General features: G+C 35.5%; 1 protein-coding gene across 1 annotated transcript in view; it reads left to right on the top strand.

Moving 5' to 3' along the window:
• The first annotated feature begins 4,075 nt into the window (after positions 1-4,075).
• Positions 4,076-19,265, top strand: part of LOC139708800 (probable ATP-dependent DNA helicase HFM1) — a 37,637-nt gene continuing 22,447 nt past the window's right edge. Inside the window, exon 1 of the mRNA XM_071620749.1 lies at positions 4,076-4,247. Within this exon, the coding sequence (XP_071476850.1) occupies positions 4,076-4,247 (172 nt within the window). The remainder of the gene's footprint in view (positions 4,248-19,265) is intronic.

Genomic DNA, 19,265 nt, shown 5'->3' with positions numbered 1-19,265 from the left:
GACGATATTAACAACAAAGGTTGGGTTTTATCAACGTTACTTAGTGTTCTGTGTTCAAGAATGTAGCCAATCAGCAGCTCTGAAATGACAATTCATGAATTGAGTCGGGTGTGTGCTTTATTTTCTTATTAGAATTCTATGGACAGCCATGCTCAAATTTAATATGCAACGAAAAGTTCAACACTAACGTTAGAAAGTCTACAGTAGGCAACCTGCAGACACAGCTGTGATCCTATGGCACTTTACCAAAAAGGCATAGTTGCACACTCATCGATGTCATATTAATGCATGGTACTTCAGCAGTGCGCACTCAATCAGTTGTTACAAACGCATCACACGCTCTCAGTCACTTATTTCTGCTATCATCTACTCTAGTTCGTGCCTTGTGCATGTGTGTACTTGTGTAGTAATGTTTGTTGAGTGTTTTGAACAAACATCTTCAGACATCTTGACTTTTGTAGTTATGAGTAAGTTCTGTATAGGGGTCTACATGTAATGTCATACCAATGATGTAGCTGAATGGTATTCACCAATAATCAAGGACTAACATCCATGAGGTATAGAACACCTATATACAGACATGGTATTACCCGACACCATGGTAATTCCGAATGCATAGGGGGATTTCTGCCTGATAATGACATCCATGGGACTTCGAAGATTTGTCTCACTGACATTGTATCAGTTTAAATCGGCGAAATGCAGCACAAAAATGTAGAAATTCTATAAAAGATAATTCACATTTTACCTTAGATTAAGAAGAAGAGTTAGATTTATCACAAGATTTTACCACATAAATTTTTCAAAATTTCCATGTGTGACCTTTTCCTGTAGGCCTAGAATACAAAATTTGAGCCTCGGTTGTCGTTTTTCTCTTTGTCGTCCGCTTGGTATGAATGTTTACAGTGTAGGCCCTTCAGTGAATTGTGGATATAGTGATTCTGATGCATGAAAAAGATGTGACAGACGTCAGTTATTCGATTCCCAAAAATCATGTCGGGAATTATAGATTCTAATGCAATTATGCACTGCACGAAATGATAACTTTTTGTGGAAGGGTTAATTTGACGCATATTTCTCAAAAATCAGAGGAAATATTTCACATAATTTTGCAAAATTTGTGATTTTCAGGTCTTTGTGTATAACTAGTGCTACATGTATGTTTGCTATAATTTTCATCCTCTGAAGATGCCATTCAGAGCAATGAAGGTATGTTGATACAATAAGCTCTCTTACATTAAAAAAAAAAAAATGCTGTTAAATTTGTTATCCATTCTATAAAACAAATGCACAGGATCAAATTTGTGACATCAGTGGCAATGCAGCTCACTCTCGGGTATTCGCCATTTCGTGCATGTTTCACCATTGTATATCCTTGAGTGTGCTGCATCTCCACTAAAAAAAACACACTCTCACCTTTGCATTATTTGTATATACTAATAAGCTGTCATTGCATCAGGAGGAATCTACCCCACCAGTCAGTTGATGTCATCAGCACAATGTAGGTCTCCACTCGCTTGCATAGGCCAGCAACCCCCTGCACCTTGGGCCCTGGCCTAGTGTCGCATTCCACTCACACTCGTACTTGTCACATATTCACGCAGTCTGCGCTGGGTCCAGGCTGATGCAATGTGGTAAGAGCTCTAGATCTATGTTTTGTAAAAGATTTTGTTGATTTTGTTGATACAGAACACTTGTTGTAGGTCAAATGTACCTGTAGAGCAAGGGATTGTGTAGTTTTTTTTTTCATCCTCATTAACCTGGGGTTCTGATTTTTTTCTTTTCTTTTTAAGAATGTCGCACTGTCATGGCACCACAACAACTACACCAAAAAAAAAAAAACGAAAATGCTGTTGATTTGTGGTGTTCAGACTACATTCTGGATCTTCTGTTCTTTACCATAAAAGGTCACAATCTGTATTATTATTTGTGTCTAATCCTGTTATCCTTGTTATCTTCATGTGTTGAATTCGTGAAATGTATTTTTTTTTCAGCAGTCTTACTGGGGTATAGTAGGGGTCTACTAAAATTTAGTCATTTGCATCTAGGTCATGTCAATGTTTGTGTTGGATGTTTCAACTACAGTGATTCATTGACCTCATATTGAAAGTAATGAGGAAGGGGCCTTGAACAAATACAGTAAATCTGTATAGATTGGTTGGTAGCACAAATTATTTCTTCATGGCTATTAGATACACTTGTACATTTCAAAGTGTTTTTACAAATGAACATTGAGGTTTGGTGAGAAAGTTTCTCAGATATTTAGAAGCATGTTTTAGCTGGTCCTAAAAAATAGACTGTCTAGTCTTGAATAGGTTTAAAGTTTAAAGTACTAAAAAAATCATAGATTGCCTGATTTACTCTGACTGGTCTCATGTTTCATTGTGCATTGCTAAAAGGAGGAATAGTGACTACAGGCAATATAACATTATAACGATTAAAAGATGTTCGTTTCAAATCTTTTATACCTTTTACAAAAATTAGCCCACGCAATTTTTCCCCAGTATTGGAACAGTGAAAGATGTGTGCTTTATTTTCAGGAAGCATTATTCGGACTTGACAGATATTCCAGCCCCTCCTTTACTTGAGGACATCCTACTCTCCCAGGATGACTTGGACTCATTTTCTGCCTCACAGGTCCTCAGGAATTCACCAAGTAAAAGTAATTTTGAGATAACACATAAACAGGATTTACTGTGCCCCATGTGCTCAATATGCTCTGATGCATCATTCTAGGAAATATTCTTTGTTTGTACTTAGAGCAGTCTCTGCCCCTCTTTCTCTTTTTCTCATGTTCCGATATCCCTTTCTTTAAAGCTGTAGTAATTTCAAATATAACTCAGTGATGATGGTGATGATGATAAAAAGATAACATTTATGAGTTTGCATAGGTCATCACTATATTTTCCCTTGATATACTGTAGATGACATACATTTTGTGGGATTTTTATTTCAGCAAACCAAACACATGACAATATCAACTCTGATCCCCACCTTGAATGCAGTGTGCATTTGTAAATTTCTCTATTCAGTGCTATATGCCTATTTCATTGGTGCAGATTTAACCACTCAAGAAATTTTTGGCAAGTTCTGTTTTGCCCCCCCCCCCCCCAAAAAAAGGAAATATATATCTATAATCTGTACTAGTTTGTAATGATGTTAATGTATAGATATTCCTGTTGAACAGGAGCGTATATCATGAAAATTGTTTGCAGAGTAAATTTGCAGTGATAGTTGTCACAAAGGCTGAAAGCAGATGGATGTTTGTTTGTTTGTTTGTTTGTCTGTGGGTTGTTTTTTTTTTTTTGGGGGGGGGGTTTGGTTGCTGTCCCAGAAATTGTCACTGTTGTAGAAACTTTCTCAATAATTTTGACCTCGATCGTCCCCTAATTTCCAGAATGCTTATCTTGATCATTACCCATTTTCAGCAATTTTTTTTTTTCAGCAATTCTGATATCATGTTGTAATTTTGCCTTTAAGGAGGTATTCATATCAATCTCAATTGATATTCATTTATTCACAGACCATGGTATTCTGAGGGGAAGATCAAACAGCACTCAGCCAAGGTAAAAACACAAGCGTCGGTTGGAAACTCATTTAGTTGTCTTTTGAGTCATGAGGAAATTTCAGGTTATCTCCTGCAGAAGGTTCAGAAAACACTTTGGAAGGAAAGGCTCTAAAGGATTCCTTTGTTGGGAGACACGAAATGAGTCCTCTTTCATATGCTGTATTAATTTGTTACCTGCATAGTAAACCCTTATGTAATATGCAAATAATTTAGTATCACTGTGGCTACGATATTATTCCTGCTGCCGTCACACAAAAATTTCTCTTGTATGAGATTTAGTGATAACTTTGGATATTAAAACAAGCACAACTACTTCAATTATTCTTTTTTTAATTATTATTATCTGTAATTTCATCCAAACTTTACCTTGTTCCAAGTGACATGCAAAATGTGTGTGTGTGTGTGTGTGTTTTTTAATCTGATATTAGCAGATGCTGATAAATTACCAGCTTTGAATAACTTGTGTTTTTCAGCAGCTCCAGGCAAAGGGTACGCTTTGTGCCTCCAATGCAACGCATACCCCCAAGCCAGAGCTTGAACTTGGACAAAAGTCAAGAGATCCTCCAGCCTGATGGTGTTCCTGGAAGCCAGTCTGCAGCTCAGTCTACCTCTCAAAGACAGATGCATCTTGACCACCAACACTTTGATATCCCAATCCAGCCTCCTAGTCATCTTCAAAGTATGACAAAACAAGAATTAAAAGATATATATATATATATATATATATACATATATATATATATATATATATATATATATATATATATATATATACACATATATATATATATATATATATATATATATATATATATATATATATATATATATATATATATATATTGTTGTTTTTGGGGGGTTTTTTTTGGGGGGGGATAGATTCTGAGTGTGTTGGCATGTGTAGTGTCCATGAGTTTGTTGGCATGTGTAGTGTCCATGTTTGTGTTTGCCTGTGTGCAAGCAAGAGAGAAAGCAATATTCCTCATGAGACTCTTCTGTGTTGTAAACTTTATCTAAATTATCTATATGGCAGATTATTTTAATGTAAGATTGAATAATAGTTGTCATGTTTCTTTATTTTAGCAATTCCTTGTGTATCATTACAGTCATCTTTCAGAATGACTGAGAAATAAAGAAGGGAATTTTAAGGATTTTATGTTAGTTGGGGGTTATCAGTCTGTACATTTGGCTGGAATTCACAAAGGTACAACAAAGTGTAGTTTAGATTTAGTGCATGGATCAAGCAAATTTTGACTGCATCATGAATGCACACTGTCACATGCACAAGCTGGGTAAGCCTTTCTAAGCTTGTTTCAGTCTGATGAGTAAACCTAAGCCATGGATTTGAGGTGAACTGCCTTCGTGAATTTGAGTATTTAGATTTCTTTTATTATTTGAAGAGTTTGTTTGCAAAAACCGAGAAGTCCATTTTTGAAGATTTTGAAGTACGGTCTCTATCATAAAGTGCAAAATAATACCTTTTAAATGATATATTGGTCACTACATATAAAGGTACATTTTTGAAGTTATGGTCAAAAGAAGCAAATATTTTCTTATTCTCTTTATTTTTCTTGACCTTTAATCGCAAATATCTCCATTTGGCAAATATGGACTTATCGGTTTTTGCAAACAAACTCTTCATTTCATAATGCATATCATCACAAATTCAGTACTTTTCTAGTGGTCATAAAGTACCAACTGCAGTATTTCTGTGAATATCTCATCATGTAGGTGTTCCAGTAACTGGAAACAGAGGAGTGAAATGCCTTCGTTCAGTTGAAGAGATCCGTATCCTTTGAGCTGAAAAGTTTATTTATATCAATATAAACTGGATCATTACAGTTTCAGATATCTGTAGAATATTTCAGATGATATACCCATAACAGAGTGTGGTTGGAAATGACAAATTCAAGCATTGTCAAGTTTTCCCAAAATTCCCTTAAAAACCACATAAATCCTCCACACGGCTACAGGTTAGTCCAAGAGGTGAAAAGTGCTGAAATTACACAGCAAAACATGACAATCCCCTTGATATTTTCCACAATTCTCAACAATCCACTTGCATCAACAGTTTTGCTGCAATTTCAGCAAAACTTAGAAGTGCATCTAGGAGGGTACTTACTTCTGGAGTACTGATATCAGCAGAACAAGTTTTGCTGTAATTACAGCAAATCTCTTTGACCATCACAAATGCTCAGGAAACACGATGTATGTGCAGGTCTTTCCATGCAGACCAAATTTTGCTGTAATTTCAGCAAAATTATATAGGCCTTTGGACAGATGCTGGAGTGCATATTGTAGGACCTAATCATGTTTATGATTTATTTTTATTATGCATATGTCATGGTTTGTTGAAATTGACAATATTAGTATGTAATTGTCAACTAAATGTGATGACTTTGTCTCATATGATGGATTTCAAACATGTTTAGGCTTTCACTCTCCATGATATAGCTGACGGAAGTAAGACAAGTCACTCATCAACTCAATGTTTTGTCTTCCATTCTATTTCCTCTTTACTCCGCAAAACATATCTCAGTACATCTATCGACAGATACCAAATAATTATAAATGATATAGTAAGATTTGTGTTTAGTGGTGAAATACATTTCTTTATTTCCATTTTTTTTTTGGGGGGGGGGTGTTACAATTTGGTACTTGATATGTGGCGTTTGTAATACACATGGGAATTCATACAAGAAAAAGAAAAATGCTGTATCAGAAAAGAAGAATACTGACAATATACATGTACATTTACAGGCAGAACTCATGCAAAATACTAGGATGCTGCATGTGCTTTCTCATCATTTCAAAAACACTGCAATCATTATGGCATCTTGGATATGAATTGCTCAGATGATACAAACTTAGGATGAATAAAAGACATACACAATTTCATTCAAAATAATTCTGTCATATTGTTAACTTTTAAATAGCTTCAATGACTAACAGTCAGGCCTTATGAATGATAATTGTACAAATTTTATAAAACTGCTCCCATTGATTGATTGAACAGATAAAACAAAACAAAAAATTACCTCACAAAAATTTCCTTCTGAGAAAGGTGGTAAGTCTTTCTAAATAGAGATAATTAGCTGTTTTTATACTTTCACATGATTATGAGACTTACTCCACAAACTTATAGAAAAACAATAAAACACAAAAGGGACCCACTCAAAAACAAATAACGAAGGAAAATGGATACACTTTTTTTTTTCTTTCAAAAATATTTGATGAGCTTTGCAAATGATTTCTTTGCTCTTTCTCATATTTTAAGTGTTTGTATTCATTTTATTCATTTATTTATCTATTTTTGCATGTAAAAATGCATGAAATTATTAATTAAGTTCCCAACATCAGGGACAATTGAAGGCATGGAGGTGCCAATGACCCTGTAGAAATATTATTTTACTCACCTTTACATAACCTGTAAGTTCACACATCTACATAGCATAGTGGTCAGGAGTGCGAAATTTCAACCTAAATGCTCAAGACTCAGGGAGGTTTCCACAGTAGTTTTGCATGATTTCCATTGAAAATATTATGCTGTTACCATTGGCATCACATTGTTCAACAATGACCAAAGATTGAGTTTGCACATCTGTGTAGCATGGCAGTCATATGTGCCAAATTTCAATCTAAATGCTCAAAGACTGAGGGAGTAAGCTGAATCCACAATATTTTCTACGCTTTATAGGGAAAAAATGTTTTTTCTATATAGTAACGCATAGTTCAACAATGACAAAAGATTGAATTTGCACATTTTTGTACTACATCAGTCATATGTGCCAAATTTCAAGCTAAATGCTCTAAGACTAGGGAAGTTAACTGTTTCCACAGTATTTTCGTAGGACTTTTATTCAAGATATGCTGTGACTGTAGCAATTCATTGTTCAACAATGGCAAAAAATTAAGTTTGCACATCCACATTTTGTACATACCATAGTGGTCACATGGGCCAAATTTCAAGCTAAATGCTAAAAGACTAAGGGAGTTGGCTGAATCCACAGTATTTTTGCATGCTTTTTAATGAAAAAAATGTTGTTAGCATGGCAACGCATAGCTCAACAATGATGAGAGATTAAGTTTGCATATCTACGTACTATAGTGGTCACATATGCAAAATTTCAAGCCAAGTGCTCAAAGACTGAGGAAGTTGACTGAATCCACAGTAATTTTGGGACGATTTTCATTCAAAATATGCTGTTACCATGGCAATGCATCATTCAACAATAACCAAAGATAAAGTTTTCACATTTATCATAGCAGTCACATGGGTTAAATTTCAAGCTATATGCTCAAAGATTTAGGGAGTTAGCTACAAAGCACATAAAGGTATGCTTTTAGTGAAAAAATGCTGTTACCATGGCAACGTATTGGTAAACGTCTATAGAAGATGTGTTCTGCACTTCTACACACAGTAGTCGTCACATATATGTGCCAAAATTCAAGTCAAGCACACAGGGAGTTAGGTCAATCCACTCTTTTTTTTTTGTATGATTGGTACAAAAACTGCTGTTGCCATGGCAACATATTTGTTCACACATACATATATGGCATTTTGCACAACTACACCTTATATTGACGGCATCTTATATCCGAAATTTCAACTGAATTGCTGTAAAACTGATAAGTAGTTTAATCAACCACAATGTATAAGATTTTGTCAAAATTTGCTGTTGCCATGGCAATGCATTATGCAACACTAACAAAAAGCGTTTGCACATCTTCCTTTGAAAGTGGTCACACATGCCAAATTTCGGGTCAATTACTCAAAAAATGAAAGAGTACTTCCATCCACAACATTCTGTATTCTTTTTTTAAATTTGCTGTTGTCATGGCAATGCACGAGGCGATACCAATGAAAAAGGTATCTTGCACATCTTCTTTTGATAGGAGTTACACATGCCACATTTGGGGTTAATTGCTCAAAAAATGAGAGTAGTTCAATTAATGATTTTTTATGAAAATTTGCCATTGCCATGGCAACGCATTATGCGATACTAACAAAAACGGTGTCTTGTACATCTACCTTTGTATCTCCATGGGTCAAAATAGTCTAGGACCCTGTTTAATCAAAAGATATAATTGATTTTAATTTGCTGCCACAGACTTATGATAGAAGTCAATTTTGTAATCAATTCTAACTCTTCATAAAACGAGACCAAGTACAGTTAGGATTTAGGGTATGGCGTTAGAAATCGCTGTTTCATGTTAACAAAAAGTTTTATGTCTGGTTTCGATGACACTTGTGCAGTCTGGTAATTTTCATCTTTATTTCCTTTTTTTTTTTTTGAATTTCTATTTGCCCATCCCTGTGTCTTAATCATCATTAACCATTATACCACCTGTCTTTAATAAGAAGGGATAGCAAAAAGTAATTACCATCACAAAGATGTACACATCTTCCCCAGAGAGTGGCTGGTGATACATTAGGCATTTTCACATCAGCCCGATAAAAATCCAAGCTTGAGATATTTTTCGCGATAGCAAATCAGCGCGCTATTTCATTTCCTATTCACATCAGCCCGCACATTATCAAATAGCGCACTAGTTCGCATTAATTATCCTGTTATTTCCGAAATTTCCCAAGTTGGACTCGAGAAATTTTCTCGATCAATTAGCGCGCTAATTTGTATTCACATTATCAAATAGTGCGCTATTTCGTGACCGGGTTAATTTCCCAAGTCAGAAAATAGCGTGCTATTTCAAAACATCAGGCTGATGTGAAAACACCTAATGAGACACGAGTCCATTGTATTCTGCATTCTGTGATAACTGATGCATCTGTTAAACTACCAGATACTTGAAGGTGCGACCATTATGCCCCTGGATTTACATCAAACTTTGGACTGATGCTGCTTGTTGGTGATGTTGCGTGAAGCTGGAATCCATCAAGCCGATACCCTAGAAATGAAATGAACAAAATGAGAAGAGTTATAATTTGTACGGAGGAGAATTCTGCAAAAACTGCAGCATGTATTCTTTCACAAAGCAACAGTGTGCTGCTCTGTAAAACTTACAATAATGTACTGCAACATATTTTTACATTAATTTTCATTTTCATTTCTTCCCTTAAAGCTTAACATTGCTCTGATGCCAGAGACTAAATAAAGTTGTAAACAAACAAAATACAAAATGCTTGCTCCTTAGATTCCTAATTGTATGAGAAGTTTTCTACAAGTATCCTTAATTAATTACATTATTTCTATTCAAATCTCTAAGTCCTACAAATTAATGGTAAGTCTACCACATATCACATATTGGTGCCTTGTTACACTATTTTGTAACATTTACTATTAAGCAGGAATTCCATTCCCGGTTCAAGCACTGATTTCAGAGCTTGTAAACCTGGCAAAGGATGTGGATAAAAAACTAGCAAACTTCAACAATCACATTTTGAATAGTTTGCAAATGATTGCAAAACCTAAGCAGGGAATTGAAAGTGTTGTGAAATATTTGTGGGTGTCATTTTTAGTTTTTGAAAAAAAAAAATAGGACAATCTCTTGTGCATTTGCACATTTGTTTGTGATCTGCTCATAATTTGCTCTGAAAAAGGGCATTAAAGCCTTGTCATATGTGTACATTAACCTTCACAAGACGTGCATAATGCTCTGGAATCTTTGTGAACTTCCATATGGAACTCAACAGTTTGTAGAATATCTCGTGTATGTCAATAGCAAAACCTGTGAAGTTTTTCTGTTCATTTACAATATATCTGCAAATTATTCACATACTTTTTGAGGCACTATTATACTACCTCCGCCAAGGGAGGAGGTTATGTTGTCATTATACCGTTGGTTTGTTTGTTACGTAGTTAGTTTGTCCATGCGCAAAATAACTCAAAAAGTAGTTAACGGATTGGGATTTGGATTAACAGATTAATTTGCAGGAAAGGTCGAGAACGACACAAATAATAAACGATTAACTTTTTGTAGTGATCCAAGAATTTGGGGGGAATTTATAAAGGATTTTTGATATTTTGGCAGGAAGGGTCAATGAACTTGGGAGTTCAGGCTGCACATATTTGAGGTTTGCATACAGGCACTTAACACGCTCTAATCTCTGCGAGGGTGAGGCGCGCCGCGCATCTGAGGGTTTCTAGCTTCTATATTGTGAAATCGGGCGATTTTTCAGTGGATGGAAATCACTGATCTCTTTGGAAGAGCAAGATCACGGTGGAAATAAAGTGGGAGCTGCTTGACGGAGGTCTGCGCTCTCAGAGTGCTTTTCTACTTACAAATGTTTAGCTGTGTGTTACTCGTGATGAGAATTATTTTCAGTGCCATTGTCGCAACAAATAAAAAAAGAAAGTGAAAATTTCATAATGTTGGACTTTGCCATTTTTTGACATTTACATCCTTTGCAAATGGTTCACATGTTCAGTAAAATCAGTCTGTATGGTATGATAAGAGTAAAAACTTGGGCGGACAACAGTGAACATTTTTTATCAGAATTGGATAAATAGTGAAATAGGGAAGTTATGAAATTTGAAGTTATGAAGTTTTGCTAATTTTTACAGAACAGTTTTCAAACATTTGAAAGCAGAATTGTTGACTGCAGAACAGTTTTTATACATTTTCATACATGTATTTGACATGGATATGCAAATGAGTGAGCTGATGTTGTCATAACCTTACAATTCACTATTGTCAGGGTTCGAAATTGGCGATGGTCCGCTGGCCATTGGCCACCCACAATCACGTCGGACTAGCTAGAAATCATAAAATTCTGAAGTTACTAGTCCGTCTGGCTAGCCAAAATATTGCTTCAGTGTCAAAATTGATTCTCTTAAAGTAGTCCGCCTGGCTAGTAAAAAAAAAAAGTTGAGTGCAACCCCTGTTGATCATGTCCAAAGAAATTATAAGATTCAATTTTCTGTTATTGAAGTGATATTATTCCAGGTTAAATAACTTCAATGATCAGGTCGATCTATCAGGATTTTAGACTGATGCATGTTTGCCTTTGAATGAATAAATGAAAATTCAAAATTTGAATTGTATGGCAAGTTGTGAGGGTATGGCAACATCACTTCATTGTTTGCATATTCGTTATTGACTGTTCAAGAACTTTAACCCTACACCCACCTGTTTTTTTTTTTGAGGGACTTAAAACCATGGGGGGGGGGGAACGACTTTTTCAGATCTCAGTTGTGGATCATGTGATCCTCACGAAAATTTGCACTAAGGTAGAGGCCAATGTAATCTACAAGACTGTATGGTTCGATTTTTCACATTTTGATTCATGTATTTTAAATTAAAAAATGCTAATTTCTGCATTTTTTTTTGCACATAAATAAAATTTTTTAGGTGAACATACTATTTTCAATATCCTTAACAATAATATTGAAGCAAAACTTTGGCTTAATAATCACTTCTTTCGAATTTTGTTGTTTATTGAATGTCTTATGTATTTCTTTGTTGTTTTTTTTGTCAAAATTTGTCGCAGAAACTTTTTAAAGCATTATCAGTCTAAAATAAATTTTTGTCAGCCATTGAAAGTAAAAATATTTATTTTTGTATGAATTAAATGCAAAAACACAATCTACATTGGATTTGTACACAAAATTATGTTTTTGAGCAATTTTTGGGTCAACAAATATTTTTCAAAGGGGCGTACAGGGTGGTTTCAAAATGGTATGTCCGAGGGCGACAAATTTGGTCTCAAAAGTTATGTGATACTTGAAAGTAAAAAGTTACAAAATGTCGCAGTGAGAGCATCATGCGTTGCGGAATGATCATGCGAAACGTCAAGGGGGGCCAAAATGCCTCCCCCAGGTGGGAATAGGATTAGAATGCCATTCATTCTATATTTTTAATCTCATTTTGACAAAAAAAAAATCAGTGTTATGGTAAATAAATTGTACTCTTTTTTTCAAACTACATTTCAACTGCATTTCTGTGTAATAGAATACAGTAGCACTCTTTATCAATGCATTGGAAATGCAGATCTTCATTATTATCCATTCAATCCATTTGAATTCATCCCCCCCCCCCCAATACTTTTGAATGAAGATAAACTGAGTCTAGGAGACAAATATAATCTAACTTCATGTAAGTGCTAAAAGTGATATGCTCCATCATTGAGGCTTGTGCACACTATATATTTCCAAATCATTCAAAAATTCATACAAGTTCATTACTCACCTGGAAATTGAATGGATATGAACACATTACATTGTAATTCAATAACAAATTTAACTAGAGAAGCACTCTGAGAGCGTAGACCTCCACCAAGCATGCAGAGCTCTCTTTTCCATCACTGATCTTGTTCTTCCATAGAGATAACTGATGGGGCCTGTTGCATAAAAGTTACAACATGATGGTAACTTTGCCATACAATGGTAACTTCCACGGAATTCTTGATTGTGATTGGCTGTTGAGTGTTGTTACTATTGGATGGCAAAGTTATCACCATTGTAACTTTTATGCAATGGGCCCCAGATTTCCACCCAGCATGCTGAAGTGTTTATATAGTATGCTGAAAGTCTCCCGATTTCACAGTATAGAAGCTTTTGTACATCTTCAGCCCTCAGATGCGCAGCGCGCCGCGCCCTAGCAGAAACTAGAGCACGCGCTTTAGTGCACGCATGCAAACCTCAAATACATGCAGCCTGAACTCCCAAGTTCAATGACCCTACCTGCCAAAATATCAAAATCCTTCATAAATTTCCCAAAATTCTTGGATCACTTCCAAAAGTTAATCGTTTGTTACTCGTGTCATTCTCAACCTTTCCTGCAAGTTTCATCCCAATCCATTAACTACTTTTTGAGTTATTTTGCACACGGACAAAATAACGAACGAACTAACTATACTAACAAACAAACCAACGGTAACGAAAAACATAACCTCCCCATTTGGTGGAGGTAAAAAGGTACAAAACAATGTGTGTGATTCTGCATGCAACAAAACTAGTTCAAAGGGGTATGCAAAAAGTAAAATGTCAGCTAACAACGTTAACATTCTTGCTTCATTCAGATAGAAATACTGTTGCCTGACACTGATAAAAGCAACACATTTATCATTCACTATTACTGTGGTCTCACCTGATGGGCCTTTGCAGTTTGAGCAGACAGCAGCCAAATACATACTGTACCTCCCCACATAGCATGTTCAGTACTATGAAGCATTCCAAAAAGTTTGGTCTTGTTCCATGAGCTAATGAAAGAGAGCTGATACTGTACATCTATATGGAAGGAGACTGGTGTTTGCACAATCAGGGTTAAATCAAACTTCCCTCCTGCCTCAGCTATTGTCCTTGAAGTTGGCAAGTTTGTTTGATCTTGGCTTAAACTGCACAGAATGAACCTGACTGTACTTGCTAAGACTGATGTACAAAGAAAAAGAAAACAGCATATTCATGGAGTAGCTATATTCACAACATGTAGCCATCGAAAGTACAGGCATCTGGTATGATAGCTTCACAAACCGGTCCAGTTGAAGTCAACAGTGCAAACTGTAGCGTGCACACATATGTCATTCAACTAGTCATCATGGAATATTATTATCATCCCTAGAGATGATTTAAATCTTATGTAACAACTGAACTGCAGTCAAACCAATCAGGAAAGAATGTTTGTGATGTAGAAATAAAAGCCTGTAGATATTTACTTAATGTAGTTTAGACTCATATTTCTCACAGTAAGCAAAGACTATTCCCAGTGGAGTCTATAAAAAATATGTGTTTATCTTACCATGACATATACACAAGAAAATGACCATAATTATGATATGGTTGGTGCTAAGGTAAGCTAGATATATTAATAAGGAATATTATCCATGACCACGCTAATAATGATCAAGCAATTTAAATTTCAAGCAATGTATAATCATCTTAAGTCATGTTTTCTTATTATATACCTGTACTCATGTCAGCACACTTTTATGACTTGTCATCAATGACACCAGGCCTTAGTTGGGTATAGTTTGGGGGGATTTATACATATGTACCAATAGTATATCAACTCATTCTTTTGATACAAGACAAGCTTATAGACATGTTATCTTGATATCTTTTGAGCCAAATCTATGTGGGCACTTTCACAGTAAACACTAGTACTGCGGAGATGTCCCTTTATTTTCCACAATGCATTACCCCAATATCATACAAACTTTCTGTAGAGCACTTGAATGACAGATAACTTTGTCCCAAAATTGCTTCAAAGAAGCAATGTAGTAAAATTTTTGCCAATAAAATAAAAATTTTGGCGTAACACATGCAGATACATATGAAGGTCAAATAATGAATGCTCATTGAAACTTTGCTGTGGCAGAGCTACCAAGTCTCACGCATTAGGCGTGTCTTCATCAGCCTGAAGTTCAAACTAGCGGGACATTTTGCGGTCTTAGAAAATAGCCCGATACAGCGAATGTGCGTCTTCATCAGCTCGAACAGGCTGCTTCGGGAAATTAGTCCGAAAATTGACGCATGCGCACGAAAGTGGATTTCCCCGCTCAAAACCTCCTATACAATTTGTATCACCGTATGTACGATTCTACAACCAGGGAGGTGAGCAGTACAAGGCAAGTCCAAGATATCGCGCACCTTACGTATGGGACATTCAGATATTTCAAAACTCTGAAAAGTAATGAAGGAGCACTTGGAATTTACTGTTAATCATCAGGAGGACTGGTAGCCCTGAGAAGAATATTGTGTTTAAGTTTGATGTCATTTGACCTTGGGTTAATTATTTTATTAAGAAAAATATGGCAACTTACGTATGGGACCAGAGAAAAACTGGATTTTTCAAAATATAATTTGAATTGAAAATTCTCTGAAAGTACCTTACTGATCAAGTTCTGTTTAGAAGTGAAGAAAGGTACAATACTGAAGTATCTTTCAGCAAAGTTTCACTGCAAAAGAATGGCGCATATTTTCATGAAGTTCGTTTAATTAACGAAAGTACACCTTACGTATGGGACATGGCCCAACTTACGTATGGGACATTTGTCTTCAGTGCACAAGTGTATTAATGGGAATGACTTTAGATTTCCCCATAGTGTCATATTCAGTTCCACAAATCATACTACAACATGTAACAAATGAAATAGACTTCTAAGTGGGTACTTTCCTGGTTCAGATACCTAACAAAAGCTAAAATAAGACAAATAAAAGTAATTACCAATTTACAATTAAATGTCTTAGTTTGGATTCCGTCATGCATTAATATTGTCCTCATGATGTCTACACATACATGTACAGATGTATACTGACACTCTATTTCTAGCCCATTTGTAATATTCTGGTCAATATTTTTATCAAATGAAAAAAAAAAATGTGCGAATTCTAGCTTGCGACCTTGATGTAGCATACATGCACATGTACCATGTCTAATTTGCAGTCTTGATAATTTCAACTGTAAAATCAAATGTCATGTACAGTGTAATTTGCAAATACAGTTTGAAGTGGGTACTTTCAGTAGTTCTAGGCTTACCTTGCAAGTTGTCTAAGTTTTTATAGAGCTTTGTAATTGTTTGAGATGCAGCACAAAACAAAAGAACAAGAAGAAGAGTGATTAATTTTGCTCTGTAATCATCATGTTTTGCCATGTGAATTTTAGCTTCTGCAAAATCAATCAAATTTTAATGAAACTTTTAGATTTTAAAAGCCGTGGTAGAACAAAGAGATAGAAGAATGTATGTGCCAATGCTGGCTTTTTTTTTTCGAATTGCTTGGCTTCAGGTCTATGAAACCAAAGACGACAAAATTAGTGTTTATACTTTGTACATACATACATGCTTGTGTAGTGATACAGGAAAGATGTGACACTGCACCTCAAAACAAACAAAAAGTCGCCAGACATGAATTTTTAGTTAAGACCATATTCTAAAAGAACAGACTTTAAGCTTTAAAGTGATGTATAACTCAAATCAAATGGACTCTCCTAACCTATCTAAATACTGGAAAGAAAGCACAAACTCAGGAAAAGTGTGAACTGAGAAAAGAGACTCTGAAGTACAGTGTCTATTCAAGCGCTTAATCTTTACCAGACCGTGCTGGCTGAGCGATGAATGGGACAAAAAACAGGAAGTAAACCACCAGAGTAACAACAATGAAGAGATTATCAGATTAAACTGAAATTAAGTATGCCTCATTAACACATTCTGTCCATAATCAATGTCAACTTTCAAAGCAGTAGCACTATCCTTTCATATGTTATTAGAGTTGAAAGTGAAGAGTGTGGACAAGGTTTTTCAGAAATGAAAAAGGGATTCTAAAGACACACCTAATCACACTATTCTACCAAAAATGTTCGAGATAAACTGCTAAAAAACACACTTTCCTGCCCGTTTTATGATACCAAATTTTAGCATAATGTAAAAGAAGAACCGCTCTTTCAGAATATATGAAAGAGTCAAGTTCGACTAGGTTGACCCATTTCACTTATTTTCAGTCCTCACGTAAAATCAGTGTGTGCGACTTTATGTTCGTTTTGAGGTGCACGGTCACAGATTATCATTTGTACATTTAAATCTTAAGAGAAAATGTAATTCTAGATTTGAAACACTTAAGTAACTCACTGATCTGAAACTTACAATTTTGATAAATTCTAATAACCTAATTTGATCGAATACACTACGAGATTGCAATGCTTGTTGATAATTGTGTAGATGTGGGGTACAAAGTAAGTATGAGTTGATGAAGGTGTCTCAGAGCACATCTGTCTCTTCAAACACAATATAGAAAAGAAAATTGAATTCCCTACTTGCTGGTGTAATTTGTGTTATTAGCACTCCAACCACAGAACCAGTATTGATATTGTGGTTCATGGCAAATGTAAACTATAGTCTTCATTTTACAGGATTTTCAGAAATCATGTTCATGACCTTGATATGTCATGACATATTCTGAGGGTGTGCAGTTGAAATATTAAGCATCATATCAAAATAAAAAGTATTCTTGTAGGGTTTTTCCTTTGCCATCAACTCAAGTAATGACAAAGTTACCTGCTGTCACCTCAAGTGATTTTTCTTTTCAGTAAGACCTGTAATGTTGTCATTGATGAGCGCCACAAGCACAATTGTTTTGATTTCCCTCTTTAGGCTGTACAGCCTGTAGTACATGCTGAATAGTGTACTGCACCTAAAATGACACTCAGAGAATCCCATTCTCTAGGACAAAGTCATTTTGCAGAGAGGTAAAGTTGAAAATGATAACTGAATTAAGAAAATGTCCAATATCAAAATGTTAAAAGGAGGAATGTTAATTGAAGACCAGCTGCACAGCCTGTAATGAAAAGAAAATACAAGTATAAATGAATATTCTTTATTTTCCTTTCTTAATCATAGAATGACTCAATAATGCTGTTCTTACACTCTCCCTGAGGTCAACTAAGTAGGAGAGGTAGATATATAGACATATCCTTCAGAGTAGGTGCAAAGATAACCATTAACCAAACAAATGTAAGGACATCTAGCATCCATGTCAAAAGGCGGTTTTCCCATTCACTTTGCATGTATATGTCCCATACGTAAGGCATTTGTCCCATACGTAAGGCATTTGTCCCATACGTAAGCAAACTTTAATTAGTTATAAGATGAAGGACTAATTAAATTTCCACATTTAGTTTTGCTAATCTGGAGTCAAAATGAATAAATTAGAACTTCCTAAAGTATGATTGGTCAATGTTACAAATCTTCAGAAAAAACTTTAAAAAACATACTCAAATCCTTACGTATGGGACACTTCGTTCTGGGAAAGAGCATAATTTGCATAATTAATGTGCTGACCTTGTCTTACATATTGGAAATTATACTAGCTCATACAGGGGTCATGTCCATAAAGGAACTAGGTCAAGGACAAATTCAACTGATTTTAGATGAATATTTTTAATTTGTCCCATACGTAAGGTTTGTTTTTGATTTATGCAAATTAAGGCCATATTTCTCGTATAAATTTGCATAATTAAATACTTTCTTTGCTGGAAATATATAATTTAACTCTTTGGCTACAACATGATATCAATAACTTTTTAATTAAATCAAGATGAATTTTGAGCATCTGAGGGGACATTATCTTGGACTTGCCCTACAGCAAATCCTCTCCAAAGGGATATTGATAACGCTACTCTTTCTTCTGTCCAGTGAGGCATCTATATATGAAATTAACGAATTGCAATGTTTAAACAAATCCAAAATGCACACAATCTGCAAGAATCTTCAGCTAAGGTAGAGTGGACCAGAAGAAGAAGTTTACAAAAAAAAAAAAAAAAAAAAAACAGCAAGCATGCACGGCACTGAGTTTTAATAGGGAGGTGAGAGAAATCACCTCCCTGGTTTTAAAGATGACAACAACAGTATAGGCCTATAGTACACACATGTGATCCTTGAATACACCGTGCGTGTAATGTACTATACACAATCACTAGCTTGTACATGCGCTTTCCATTGCCAGCTGGCTAACCAGAAGCGGTGAGGGATCGAGAAAATTTCGGACTGATGGAGACGCACCCAAAATAGCGCCCTATTTCACGAATTAGCGCTCTAGTTGACGAACTAGACCAAGATTTTGGGGGAAATTTTCCCGATCAAATAGCGCGCTATTTGCGTCTTCACTACACAGATAGCGCGCTATTTTGACATCGGACTAGTTTGGTAACCGCAAGATAGCGTGCTATTTTGAAACTTCGGGCTGATGAAGACACGCCTATTGTGAGTGAGACTCAAGCATTTCGGGTCTGTCTCACCATCGACCTG

This window comes from Diadema antillarum, unplaced genomic scaffold (assembly GCF_040938485.1).
Source record: "Diadema antillarum isolate AM-2024a unplaced genomic scaffold, OU_Dant_1.0 seq00001373_RagTag, whole genome shotgun sequence".
NCBI classification, from domain to species: domain Eukaryota; kingdom Metazoa; phylum Echinodermata; class Echinoidea; order Diadematoida; family Diadematidae; genus Diadema; species Diadema antillarum.
The sequence above is the reverse complement of the archived record's forward strand: the minus strand, read 5'-3'. Positions and strand labels throughout refer to the sequence as shown.